General features: G+C 29.6%; 1 protein-coding gene across 1 annotated transcript in view; it reads left to right on the forward strand.

The window, feature by feature from the left end:
• The window catches only part of LOC114328113 (polycystic kidney disease protein 1-like 2), a 311,210-nt gene that overhangs the window by 190,323 nt on the left and 105,345 nt on the right, over positions 1–15,542 (forward strand). Inside the window, exon 13 of the mRNA XM_050644966.1 lies at positions 10,382–10,684. Coding sequence (XP_050500923.1) covers positions 10,382–10,684 — 303 coding nt within the window. The remainder of the gene's footprint in view (positions 1–10,381; positions 10,685–15,542) is intronic.

The raw sequence follows: 15,542 nt of genomic DNA on the forward strand, positions 1-15,542 counted from the left end.
AAATGCACAATAACTACCTCTTAAAACCTACCAAATTTCATATGCATATCTCAACCAGTTTTAGAGCAATAAATAAATCGTCAGTTTGTAAGAAAAATATCAACATCCCGTATCTCGGAAACAAAGCATTTGTGGACATATGTTTATAAAGCAAACGGTCATTATTTTTTTATGCATAATTTCCCCTTAAAGTTTGTCGCACTTATTTAGAAACACCCTGTATTGATGAATAACATTGCTAGTTGTTAAAGTACCTAACTTTTTTATTATCCAACATAAGCGAATGAGTAAAAAAGCAAAATAATAGGAAAGCCTAAAGCTATAGTTGAGTTTTAATTTCAATATTTTATATACGCTAGAATTGTCAACAGGGTGTTCCAAACTTTGAGGAAAAAACACACTATCATTGTTACACCCGGTATACAATGACACTTACTTCTTTGGCAATAATATTATTACACCGATATTCTTGAAAAACAAAGCTATAATATAATAAAAAAAATCACTCAAATCGGACAACAGGTTTAGGAAATGCGAGACATCAAAAATGTCCCATTTTTAAAGTGGTGCGTAATTTTGGTGCTTAGTGTATGTAATATCAGGTATACAAAATTATTCTTAAGTTTATTAAAATGTGTAACTTGAAACTAGTGTATGTAGGCGTTAAGTTCGTTACCTTTCTGTTATATCGCCAAATATTTTACCTATATTTTCCATGGTCTACCCTTTCTGTCTGTGAGTTACCTTGTATGACCCCTAGGTGCGAAAAGTAATCCTAGTTCCTCTCCCCATCGTAGTTCTTCTTTCAATTTCCAGAATAATAGTGTAGTTAGTTTAGTTAGAATTGGTTACACATTTGCTACTGGCTGAATGGGCACTTGACCCCGAAGGTCAAAAAGAATTTATATACCTACCTAAATTTACAAGAAAAAAGTTATAATGAGAAATTTAAAATATAATCATTAAAAATATCAAAAATCATTAAAAGTATAAAACCTGGAAAAAGCATAGCTTGCTTAAGAACTTAAAAATCCTATACAATAGACCATTTTAAAAGTAATTGACTTTTCTTTCTACTACATAGTTTTTGACATATAAGCGATTAAAAATTGAAAAATTGCGAAATCGGCCATTTTTAACCCTCAAAAACTATGTGAAAAACTGAAAATTTGAATGTTGCCAAGGTAGGTAGATATTCTTTAAACATCGGTTAATGAAATCCCGAAGACTTTTTTGCAATACAATATTCAAAACTCCTTTGTTTTTTAATTGCTAATCAAGCGTGCGCGACACTATTTTCCACCGACAGTATGGTGCCAATGAAAGGAATAAATTCGTTATTTCGTAAACCGGCGACTTTAAGGAAAAATCCAGAAACAGGTCGATTTTTATTTTTAAGTTATGATATTGTGGCATATATGGTATACTAGTGACGTCATCCATCTGGACGTGATGACGTAATCGATGATTTTTTTTAATGAGAATAGGGGTCGTGTGCTAGCTCATTTGAAAGGTTCTTCAATTTTCTATTCAGTAATATAAACATTTACATAATTATTTATACAGGGTGTCCAAAATTTTTTTATTAAATTAAATTATTAGACAAAAAAAGAAGTAGAAGGACACCTTGTATAAACAATTATGTAAATTTTATATTACTGAATAGAGAATTGAAGAACCTTTCAAATGAGCTACCACACTACCCCTATTCTCATTTAAAAAAATCATAGATTACGTCATCACGCCCAGACGGGTGACGTCACTAGTATACCATATATGCCACAATATCATAACTTAAAAATAAAAATGGACCTGTTTCAGGATTTTTTTTTAAAGTTTCCGGTTTACGAAATAACGAATTTATTCCTCTCATTTGCACCATATACTGTCGGTGGAAAATAGTGTCGCGCACGCTTGATTAGCAATTAAAAAACAAAGGAGTTTTGAATATTGTATTGCAAAAAACTCTTCGGGATTTCATCAACCGATGTTTAAAGAATATCTACCTGCCTTGGCAACATTCAAATTTTCAGTTTTTCACATAGTTTTTGAGGGTTAAAACTGGCCGATTTCGCAATTTTTCAATTTTTAATCGCTTATATGTCAAAAACTATCATTTTTAGAGAAAAGTCACTAAAGACCTTTTCTGTTTGAAATGACCCAAAAAATCTAAAAAAACTTTTTTCCATGCAAAAAAAATAATTTTAGGAAAAAAACAAAAAAAAAAACTTTTAAAAAATTTTTGACCACCTTTTGGTCCTGGCAACATGCAAATTTGTTAAAAGGAGTCCTTTTTGAGTAAGATTGTGCAAAAAATCCGAATTAGAATATTTTTCCTAGCGGATGCGCAGTGGCTTTCTGGACTATAGAAAAAAAGTTACAAAACAATGTTTGCGAAATAATGTGAAAAATGGCCCTAAAATGCTGTGAGCGGCGAACTTTGAAAGTTCCTACTTCGGAAAATATAAATTCTAGAGATTTTACCAAACTTCATTGTAAAGAGGAAAGATGAATGTTATTTTTCGCTGAAACAATGTCTATACCGATATCCCTGTGGAAAAAAGTTATGGAGCAAAAAACAAAATTGCTTTCTTTCGTGTTTTTTTCTTGTTTTTCTTTTGAATATATTTTTGTAAAAAAAATTATTTTTGACTTTAAAATACGATATTTCGATAGTAAATTTAACGTAGAACAATTTTCCTGTATACGTGTTTGTACCAAAATTACATAGAAATCACCCTCATTCACTCTGTGTCTAGGGACTAATTCACTCCTTTCTCAAAAACGTACCCATTTAAATGATAACCAAGGACCGGAAAAAATGCACCAAAAAAATGTAAAAAAATGCGCATTTTAATGCAATTGATTTGTGAAAAATATGCAAGAGCCTTTATGAAAAATGCAATATTAAAATGCAACATTAATAATCTTTTGGACTATTAGGCATTATAAATTAAATTAGTATAATGGTAGGTAATAGGTAGGTATGTACTTACAATTTTTGTGCACGCTGAGCAAAATAAATTACCTCCGTCTCATGAAAGCTCTGGATGCGCCTTTATCCACAAATGTTTAATACTTGTTACTTTCGGCAATTTGGCGAAAAAATTATTCGTTACTCAATTTAAACTATATGTCAAAAATAATACGCAACAACGCACTGCGAATCAAAACACGAAATGAACTTCAGCTTTTATAAACAAATATTAAAATCTAAATTTCTGTACATACCTGCTTATCCCCCTACAAAGAGCAAATAGGTTTTTACAACCTATGTTGTCCTACCGACCAAGTTATATTAGGGATTAGTCGGCTTTGTCCCAAAAATAGATAATAGAATAAGAATATTACCTGATTTAAACATTTTTCTTAAGAAATGGATTATACACAGTTATTGAATTTACGACTGATAGTTTTTTAATTGGAAGTGAAAGTGACCTTTGAGATTTAAAATATCGAATTAATGCAACTTTTCTGAATTTATCAAGAAAAAATGCAAAATGTTTAAAATGTTTGAAAAAATGCAACATTTTCTAATTTATCAAAAAAATGCAAAAATATGCAAAAAATGCAGATTGCATTTAATCCGGTCCTTGATGATAACACTCCGCGGTTTTTTCAAATTTAGAGGTCTATTAGAGTCCATTCCGTTAACGTTGTAGTTTCTTTTAGCTCTCTTATTTTGAACATAATCAATAGTAGGTCAGTAGTAGTCCCATATGTAGGATTTAAAATATTATATCTTAGATTTTAACTTTATTGTATAAACGTTTTAATTATTAATATGAGCACAAAACGAGGTCTCACGAATATAGGCACACCTGCGAAACTAATTAAGATTACTACGCTAGCGGTAAGACATGGACTATGAAAGAGAGAAAGATAACACCCCAACAGAGGGAGAAGTCATCAAAGCAATATAAAAAAAATTAAAAGAAAACAAAACTCCTGGATCTGATGGCATACCTTCTGAACTTTTAAATCATGCCGCAAAAAAACCTGACCTGTAGAATGTAGGCTAGTAGAACTGATTTGGAAGCAGGTGAAACTACCAGAAGACTGGAACATAATTATATTGTACCTATTCACAAGAAAGGAGATCAAACAGTTTGTGATAACTATATAGGCATTACCCTGCTAAACGTCACCTACAAAATATTGGCTTACATTCTTTACAATCGACTGTCGGGATATTGTGAAAGTATAATAGTAGTCTGGGCTGATTATCGAAGAATAGGCCATTTTTGGGAAAAGTTATTTACCAGCAATTTTATTGCTGAAATCGAATCTTATGATTGTATGTATTAATAATATAGATATGCAAAGTCCGCAGATAGTGTGCTACTTTTTTTATAAACAAAATGGAGCCCGAAAATCGTGTTTTTTTTTCAATTTTTGCTCTATAACTCCAAAGATTTTAACTTTAGACCAAAAACACCCAAATAAAAATTCACCGCAATTAAATTCTGCATAGAGACCTGTTTTCCGATTCACTTCGACGAAAACTTTCCCCGGAAAAAGCGGGTTTTTCCAACAAAATTTTTAATTTTCAACTAAAATTTAGATAAGTAGTTGTTAATCAATAATTAAATAACTTGGTAACGTAAAAGCCCTTTCCGTATGTATTATAATTCCAGAAGGCGATGGAAATTGAATGAACAGTTTAGCAACAATTGAAATGTTAATTAAAAATTTACGGTCGCTATAATAACGATAATAATTATGATGCATAAGAATAACTATGATTTTTTCATAAAAAGACACCATACCTATCTAATGTACTTTACAGAATTGAAATTCTACTGGTTAAGCGGCCTCAGGAATATTTTAAAATTATAAACAATTTTTTGGCTTATAAACAAATAGAATATCTCGGGAAATATTAAACTAAATTAAATTGTGAAAACGGTATTCGAAAGACAGTGGCAGGTCGCTTCTTCTAAAAGAAAAAACGTTTAATTATGACGAGTGGTTCCTGAGATACAACCGGTCAAAGTTGACCGAAATTTACGGCAAAGATATAAACAATAGGATCATAATTTTCAAACCATCACCTTTTTATTTTTGTCCTCTTTCTCCATACCAATTTTCATATCTTTAAAATCCTCATGACATATATTATTATAATAAAAACTATCGATAATACGTGTGAAAATTGCCAAAAATAGCAAAATTTCAATCAAAAATTAGGTTGGGGAAAATGTAACACTCAAAGTTCAAAATCGGTATACGTTAAAAAAAATTCATTTTCTCGGCTTCCCATGGAGCAATTTCCTTCATTCTTTTTTTGTTCCTTAATAACTCGAGTAGAGCCATCGAACTAACTCATTATTAAATGTCAAACTTGCTTTTGTTTTGTTATAATAAATTAATTTATTTATTATAAAACAATATTTTAATTTGTTTAAATAAAAATTGTTTAAATAAGTATACTGCTTTCAAATGAGAATATTTATATTTTTAACTTTAAAAGGTACACTTGTAGTAAGTTTTAATGTTGTTCTGAAGCTATTTTCTTGTGGCATTTTTATAATCAAGTATATTCAAATGGGAAATAAGCCACAATTTTACCTAAAAATTTCGACGCCCAAGTCGACAACGACACCCGACTTGGGCGTCGAAACGTTAATAAAATCATTTTTAGGTAAAATTGTGGCTTATTTCCCATTTGAATATACTTGATTGTAGTAAGTTTATCTAAAAAAAGCCTACAACTGAAAAAAATATGTAATTTTCTGTTCTTATAAATAAATTAATCTATTATAACAAAACAAAAGCAAGTTTGACATTTAATAATGCGTTAGCTCGATGGCTCTACTCGAGTTATTAGGGAACAAAAAAAGAATGAAGGAAATTGCTTCATGGGAAGCCGAAAAAATGCATTTTGTTAACGTATACCGATTTTGAACTTTGAGGGTTACATTTTCTAAAACCTAATTTTTGATTGGAATTTTGCTATTTTTGGCAATTTTCACACGTATTATCCATAGTTTTTATTATAATAATATATGTTATGAGGAATTAAAATTTTTAAAATTGGTGTGGAGAAAGAGGACAAAAAAAAAGGTGATGGTTTAAAAATTATGATCCTATTGCTTATATCTTTGCCGTAAATTCCGGTCAAATTTGACCGGTTGTATCTCAGGAACTACTCGTTATAATTAAACATTTTTTCTTTTAAAGGAAACGACCTGTCGCTGTCTTTTGATTACCGCTTTCACAATTTAGTATAGTTTAATACTTCCCGAGATATTCTATTTGTTTATAAACCAAAAAATTGTTTATAATTTTAAAATATTCCTGAGGCCGCTTAAATAGTCCAATTTCAATTATGTAAAGTACATTAGATAGGTATAGTATCTTTTTATGAAAAAATCATAGTTATTCTCATGCATCGTAATTATTGTCGTTATTATAGTGACCGTAAATTTTTAATTAACATTTCAATTGTTGCTAAACTGTTCATTCAATTTCCATCGGCTTCTGGAATTATAATATATACGGAAAGGGCTTTTACCTTAACAAGTTATTTAGTTATTGATTAAAAACTACTTATCTAAAAGTTTAGTTGAAAATTAAAAATTTTGTTGGAAAAACCCGCTTTTTCCGGGGAAAGTTTTCGTAGAAGTAAATCGAAAAAAACAAGTCTCTATGCAGAATTTAATTGCGGTGAATTTTTATTTGGGTGTTTTTGGTCTAAAGTTAAAATCTTTGGAGTTATAGAGCAAATATTGAAAAAAACACGATTTTCGGGCGCCATTTTGTTTATAAAAAAAGTAGCACACTATCTGCGGACTTTGCATATCTATATTATTAATACATACAATAATAAGATTCGATTCGAGCAATAAAATTGCTGGTAAATAACTTTTCCTTGTATTTTGCTAATTAGCCCAGAGTATACGTAATAGTCCAGGACGCATCTGTTTTGAGATGGACGTTGAGAGGTGACTCAAATTTTTTTGCAGAAATTGCTTGAAAATAAATCAAATAATAACGTTTGAGCTATCCTCCCTCTCAAAAAGGTCCGAAACATTGTTTAAATAATCAAAATGTCAAAATATGAAGGAAAAATTCGATTTTTCTCTTCGTGTTTTGATTATAACTTTAAAGTATTCATTTCCGAGAAAAGTTGTACTGACATAAAACTTGCGTAATTAAATTTCCTACAATACAGAACTGGTTAGAAATAGCCACCCTTGCTGCAAAATAGCAATAATTGCAAAAAACCCATACAAAAACAAGTATTTCGTTCATATTTAACAAGAAAATATTACTGCTTGTATTATTTACCATAATACTTTAGGCTAATTAGCAAAATTCATGGAAAACTTATTTACCAGCAATTTTATTGCTGGAATCGAATTATGAGATCCTATATATTAATAATATAGGTATGCAAAGTCCGTAGAGAGTGTGCTACTTTTTTTATTAAACAAAATGGCGCCGACAAATCGTATTTTTTTTTCAATTATTGCTCTATAACTCCAAAGATTTTAACATTACAACAAAAACACTCAAATAAAAATTCACCGCAATTAAATTCTGCATAGAGATAGGCTTTTCCCGATTTGCTCCGACGAAAAATTTCCTCGGAAAATGCGGGTTTTCCCTACAAAAACTCTAATTTTCAAATAAAGTTTTAGGTAAGTAATTATTAATCAATAATTAAATAACTTAGTGACGTCAAAGCTTTTTTGTTATAGATTGTAATTTCAGAAGCCGGTGAAAATTAAACGAATATTTTAGTATCAATTCAATTGTTAATTAACAAATTACGATCGCAATAATAACCAAAATAATCATGATACATTGATCAAACTTATAAAGATTATAAAGATGAGATACTTATTTAATATTTTATCGACAAAATATAAATTTTTCGTTTTTTTGCATACTTATTAAATTTTGAAAAAAAAATAGTTATAACACGCTGGTCTAATTAGTAAAGTACAAAGAAAGGTTATTTACCAGCAATTTCATTGCTGGAATCGAATATTATGATCCTATATATTAATAATATAGGTATGCAAAGTCCGCAGATAGTGTGCTACTTTTTTTATTAACAAAATTGCGCCCTCAAATCGTGTTTTTTTTTTCAATTATTGGTCTATAACTCCGAAAATTTTAACTTTACAACAAAAACACTCAAATAAAAATTCCCCAATTTAATGTTACATATAGATATGTTTTTCCCGATTTGCTCCGACGAAAATTTTCCTCGGAAAATGTGGGTTTTCCCAACAAAATCTCGAATTTTCAAATAAATTTTTTTGGCAAGTAATTATTTATTAATAATTAAATAACTTAACGAAATAAAAGCTTTCTTTGTATAGATTTAAACTGCAGAAGCCGGTGAAAATTAAACGAATATTTTAGCAACAATTCAATTGTTAATTAACAATTTACAGTCGCAATAAAAACCAAAATAATCATGAAACATTGATCAAACTTAGAATGATTATAAAAATGTGATAGCTATTTAAAATTTTGTCGACAAAATATAATTTTTTTATTTTCTGTATAATCTTTAAATGTTAAAAAAAACAAATTAACATTTCTAAGAAATTGTTTATTATATTCTGATTTTAAAAAATAATTAAAATGCGTATTTCAAAGGTCTTGAAAATAAATGTTTCAAAAAATTTTTCCAATCATTTGCAAAAAAGTTATGAAACAGCAAAGTAAATATGCGATTGCTCCGTTGTTTATAATTTGTTTTAATTGTTTTAATGCTTAAAAGTTAGTCTGTGGTACAATCTAATTACTCACAAAGAATATTAAATATTAGTTCAATGGTTCTATTTTAATCAAAGATTAAAATTACTTTTTTTTGTAATTTTTAGCGCGAAAGTAGGCTTGATACAGAGCCGGAGATATTCACTCGAAGCGATTGACACGCTTTAAACTCGCGCGAGTTGTGTATGTGGACGGGTATAATACATAATACATAGCTACTGTACTGTATTAGTCTACTTTTGCTCGTGTAAATTATAAAAAAAATATTTATAATCTTTAATTAAAATATAACCATTAAACTAATAATCGATATTTTTTGTAAGTAATTAGCGTGTACTTTAAACTCACTTTTACGTTTTGAAAGAATTAAAAAATATATAAACAACACAGTAATGGTATGTTTATTTTGCTGTTTCATAACTTTTTTGCAAATGGTTCTAAAAAAGTTTTAATACATTCATTTTCAAGATATTTGAAATACGCATTTTAACTATTTTGTAAAATTGGAATATAATAAAAACTTTTTGATAAACGTTAATTTGTTTATAACTATTTTTTTTAAACGTTTAAAGATTATGCAAAAAAATAAAAAAAAAAGTTATATTTGTCAACAAAATATTAAGTAGGCATCTCAGCTTTATAAGATTTCAAAGTTTGATCAGTGTATCATAATTATTTTGGTTATTATTGCGACCGTAAATTATTAATTAACAATTAAATTGTTACTAAAATATTAGTTCACTTTTCACCAGCTTCTGGAACTATAATCCAAACCAAGAAGGCTTTTAAGTCACCAACTTATTTATTTATTGGTAGATAATTACTTATCTAAAACTTTATTTGAAAATTAAAAATTGTGTTGGGAAAACCCGGATTTTCCGAGGAAAATTTTCGTCGGAGCAGATCGGAAAAAACATATCTCTATGCAGAATTTAATTGCGGTGAATTTTTATTTGAGTGTTTTTGTTGTAAAGTTAAAGTCTTCGGAGTCATAGAGCAATAATTGAAAAAAACACGATTTTCGGGCGCCATTTTGTTTAGAAAAAAAGTAGCACACTATCTGCGGACTTTGCATACCTGTATTATTAATATATATAATCATAAAACACATTAAAAAAGTAATGATAATTCTCATAAAAAACGAAGTCCCACCAGAGGAGTCCCATAGAAAACGTTTTGCGATCATTTCTTGAATTTTATGAGAAATTTTCGTAGGTTTGAAAAACAACATGTAATAGTAACTGAATTAGTGAGAAGAGGAGCCCAAATTTCGAAACAGATGAAAGAAAAAAAACTTTATTTGATTCCTTTTTGTAAATTTTAAAATTAATTAGTGTTATTTAAGACAATCAAAATTGAACCCTCACGCACAAGTTGTACGTACAACTTCAGTGAGGAACTGAGTTTATTATATGTGTAATTTATTTGCTACGAATAAACTCCATTTTATTATTATTTATTATTATTATTATTATTATAAGCTTCGACTCCAGCAATAAAATTGATGGTAATTAACTTTTCCCAAAAATGGCCTATTCTCCGAAAATCAGCCCAGACTATAGGCATTATGCTTCGAAATTCGGATTCTAATGATGAGTATTGGATTTTAAATTTTATGATTAATTTAATCTTTAATTTATAGGTTTGTACCATCAAATTAAATCCTTTATCAGCGTTAAGTAACTTCACAATCTACACACGTGTTGCATTTATAGAATTTTGGCAGCCTGGCAAGGAACACATTGCATATTACCAAATTGCTTTTAGAAACTTCACGATCCCTGACTCTGATTTTATTATACACAACGATACAACGGAACGACTTACATGGCGAGCATTGGATAAAGACGAAACTCAGTTTAATAAGTTAAAAATCTATAGAATCGAGGTGTCCAAAAATACAAATTTTTTTGTAGAGTTTGTTGATGCAAATGATACTTTAGAGGTAAGTTAGTGAAGTAAATCAAAATTAAATTCCTTCTGTGCATCTATCTATCATCAAAGGACCCCGCAGAAACCTTATGGGAAATGACTCTCTGTCAAATGCTTTGAAACTTTGGGTTCTGGTAGTCCTTGATGTGTAGAACAAAAGACTCACTGGGCACGTAGCTCCAAAAAATCATGGTTTTAAGATATAAGCCTTTGAAATTATAGGTACAGTGAGTACGTTTGAGTTCGAATAAATTCATTTTCTCGAGAATGGGCGACTGTGAAAATAAATTACGAATCAGGTCGATTTTTATTTTGAAATTATAATTTTTGGCATATACAGGGTGTCCCAGACTAATTTACCCACGCTATATCTCTTAAACGAATAGAGATTTTCGAATGGGACAAAAGGTGATTTATTCTACTTGTAATACACTTTAATGTGGCGTACAAAAAAATCATCCCTAAATAATCATCCCTTAGTTACAAACCCTCATTTTAATTTTTTTTAATTAGACATTTTTAAAATCATAATTTCATTTATAACTGTTATAACAGTTAGTTTCCACGTTAACAATAATAAACAGAATAATTCAATTTGGAGGTTACGAATTGTCCGTTACCAACTGTCCGGTTACGAACTGTCGCGTTACGAGATGTCATGGAACCGTTTTAGAGCATGCAGAGCACTTTATGAAGAATAACTTTTTTTGTAAAATTGATAATAAAAAAGTTTCCCATATGGTTCCAAGTTACGCAGACACATTGTATATATTTAACTAAAATAAATATTAGATTTTAACTATTTTTAAAACGTTTTGATTTATTTGCCTTGGTCTTTGTCACTATATCCGCAAATTTTGTAATATATTTTAAAAATAGTTCTAGGCTACCTAGGCACCTAAAATTTTCAGAACTAGCTAACAATGAAATAACTAACTGCTATTATGCAGGGTGATTGATTAGTCGGGTAAACCTGCGTAGATCCGTTATAGTAATGCATATCGATAAAAGTTAATAACAAAAATTGTATTCAACTTTGAGCTTCACATTACAAAATTAGTTAGAATGTTACAGGGTGTTCGATAACATAGTGGCAGACCAAACTTATATTTTTTTTTAATGGAACACCCTGTATTTTATTTTATATTCGAAATCTTTTTAGCTTCTCCATTACAAAAATGTAAAGAATTGGTATGTTATACAGGGTATTTACAAAGTTATAACCAATTTTATATGAAAATCGTAACAAGTTCAACTCCCTGTATAAATAAAAATAAGCACAACAGCAATGGTTTATTGACGCCATATTTTTTGACTTATTGTCAAAATTTTCATAAATGATCGATATTACTAATTTTCTTTATATTGAATACAGGGTGAGTCAAAACGCAAGTACATTATTTTCTCAGTAATTTTAAACGGAACACCCTATATTTTGTATTAATATCGAAAAGTACCATTACAGTACTTTAATTTTTATATAATATTCCCTATGTCTAAATTTATTAGTTTTCGAGATATTTTCATTTTTCAGAGCAAATTATTAATTACGGGTCTAAATATTTCCAGATTTTAAATAAGCCATGACTAAATTTTCTAAAACTGACAATTTACGATTACTGATTATCAATGTGTAATCAAAGTTGGCTACAATTTTTGTTATTAACTTTTATTGCTATCTATTACTATAACGGATCTACGTAGCTTTACCCCACTAATCAATTACCCTGTATGGATAAATCTATTTTTTTTTATTTCAAACTATTTTAAAAATGTGACTAATGCATGATATTTTAAAGTAACTTAATAAATCGATATCTACAAGTTAATGGTGGCTCAGTGGCATTAGACTGCAGATCGAGAGGTTCCGAGTTCGTACTCGGCTGTAAATAAAATTTCAAAAAATTCATAGACATAGTTGAGGCTTTACAAAATATGTTTATTTTTTATAGATCGGTAGGTTAAGTGTACATAACGTCAAAAGATTTTAAAAAAAATATTTGAAAAAAACGTATAACATTTTTTTGAAGTTGGCTGATCGTCTAATTTTTTTTCTATTTTGTGTATTTTATCAAGCACTATATTTTTAATTGTTTTTCAGACTTTTTTATAAGTTTCGCCGCCTTCAAAAACAAAAAAACTGTTTTTTATGGGGTTTTTGGGGGGGTCGAACGTTTTTCTCTCATGTTTAAATGTTCCAAAGACTCCGTTACTTCAAGTTATAAATAACCTATAAAAATCATCTGATCTATTTTGAAGTCTATGAACCAGGGAAAATCCCCCAAAACCCCCGAAAAAACAGTTTTTTGGATTTTTGAAGGAGGCAAACCTTACGGAAAAATCTGAAAAAATTAAATATATTGTGTTTCATAAAATATATAACAGAAAAAAAATTGGACCTTCAGACATCTCAAAAAAAAAGGTTTCCGCTTTTTTCCAAAAAAAATTTTGGTTTTAATTTTTTGAGGTTATGTACACTCAACCTACGGACCTATAAAAAATGAACATGTTTTGTAAAAGCCTCAACTGTGCCTATGAAATGTTTGTATCCCTATGGATTGCATCCCACCTAAAAAAATAAAAACCAAAAATTTTATTTTTGATGGTGGGGGAAGGGGAAAGGGGTTGTCGGGTTAAAATTACGCTGAGTCTAATTGTTTAATCATATAGAACTTAAAAAAATTAAAATATTGAATTCTGGGAGTGAGGGAGGGTATCTTTTTATTTATCCCTTCCATAAGTGGAAAGTTTGATGCGCCACTGTCGACGCATGTGCCACTAAAAAGTGACGGCACTAGCCCAATAAATGACCGTGTTGGAGTGTAATTTTCAGGGGCAACTCCGAATTGCGTGAAAATTTGGATTTAGGTTTTACTTACCCTCCATTTCAAAGTTGCATTTGCGCCATTGGTTACTTTTTCTTGAGGGGTGACAGTCACCCCTTCTCGGAGGTGAAAAAACATATGTTCAAGATAAGCCCGGAAATGGATAAACTGACTGATTATAAGCAACTTTCGGTCTATAGAGTTTTTGTTTGTAAGTCAATACTTTTCGATATATTTGCGATAGAAAATGTTTATTTTTCGACAAAAAAACTAAGTTTTCAAACGGTTTTTCGCAGATAACTCAAAAAGTAAATATTTTATCGCAAAAAATGTTCTTAGCAAAAGTGTAGCTTATAAAAAAATTAAAAACATGTTGTATTAGTAAAGTCTATAAACCGAGTAAAAGCATAGTTGTAGCTCATGAAAGACACGTTCGTATTCGTCTAATTCTAAATAGAATATTTCAACGTGAAATCACCGAAAAATTAAGCAATTCTCGGAAAAAACTGACTATCTTTTAGTTAGTGTTTAAAAAGCTTTATTTTTATTTTTTACAAAAGCTTCTAGAATCAAAAGTAAACAAGTTACGCTGAAAAAAATTTGGCCCCCTTTTTTTGGTAAAAAAAATCGTGAAAATCTGTCTCTATTCACCACCGTAAATAAAATTAATCCTTACCGCTTTACTGTTTACTCTAAATGTATGTATATTGTTTATATAAGCTGTAAGTTTGACCGGTTTGAATTGCTTATTTTTGAAAAAATTCGGTTGTATAGTAAAAATTTTGTTTCTAAAAATTTTGGAAAAATTTCCTTTTTTTCCAAATAACTTAAAAAGTATTAGTGATAAGAAAAATCTCAAAGAATTAAAAAATGTAGGTTTGATTTTATAAATATGCTAGTTTTATTTTGCTTTTCCGTAAGTCAAAAATTGGTTAAGATATTGCTATTCATGACATTCGTGTATAGTGACTCGTTCAAGTCCTTTTAACTATGTATAATGTATAACCCTTTCAAAAATAAGCACTTTAAACCGGTGAAATTAACAGATCATATAAAAAATAGAAAAGTAAAGTAAATTGTTTGTAAAGCGATAACGATTAATTTCATTTGGGGAGCTAATCACGGGGTGATTTTCATGATTTTTTTTACCAAAAAAAAGGGGCTTTCACTTTATTTTGAGCGTATCTCGCTTCTTTTAATGCCAGAACTGGAAACTTTTATAAACAATTAAAATGAAGCTTTTTGTTAACACTTTAAAAAAGTTTAAATTGATTTTTCCCGAAAAGTGCTTAATTTTTCGGTGATTTCACGTTGAAATATTCGATTTGGAATTAGAACGAATAAGAACGTATGGTTCATGAGCTACATCTTTGCTTTTAACCGGATTATAGACTTTACTGATGCACCTTGTTTTTAGTTTTTTATAAGCTACTCTTTTGCTAAGAATATTTTTTTCGATAAAATATTTACTTTTTGAGTTATCCGAGGAAAACCGTTTAAAACCGTAGTTTTTTGTCGGAAAATAAACATTTTCATTCGCAAATATCTCGAAAAGTATTGATTTACATAAAAAAACTCTATAGAACGAAAGTTGCTTAAAATTAGTCAATTTATCCATTTCTCGGCTTATCTTGAACGTATGGTTTTTCACACCCGAGAAGGGGTGATTGTCACCCCCCAATTAAAAGCAACCATCCGCACAAATTCAACTTTGAAGTGGAGCGTAAGTAGAACATAAATCCACATTTTCATGTAATTTGGAGTTGCCCCTGAAAATTACACGGTATTGCCGTATTTCCCGTTCATTTACTGGGCTAACAGTGTTCATACGTTTTCTTTTAGGCTTTACTATTTAAGTTATATGGTTTTATCGTGCCTAAAATGATTAGCAAATTTCATCTATACCTGCTCTTAGTCTATTTAGGCGAGCGGCAGGCACCCCCAAAATGACCAGGTTCTGACCACGGTGAGATGAATGGCCAATTTTAGTCATACTGTATGTTTTTGATGGTTCTGAAAACGAAAATGAGGTTTATTTTGAATTTT

Source organism: Diabrotica virgifera, chromosome 2, assembly GCF_917563875.1.
Source record: "Diabrotica virgifera virgifera chromosome 2, PGI_DIABVI_V3a".
NCBI classification, from domain to species: Eukaryota; Metazoa; Arthropoda; class Insecta; order Coleoptera; family Chrysomelidae; genus Diabrotica; species Diabrotica virgifera.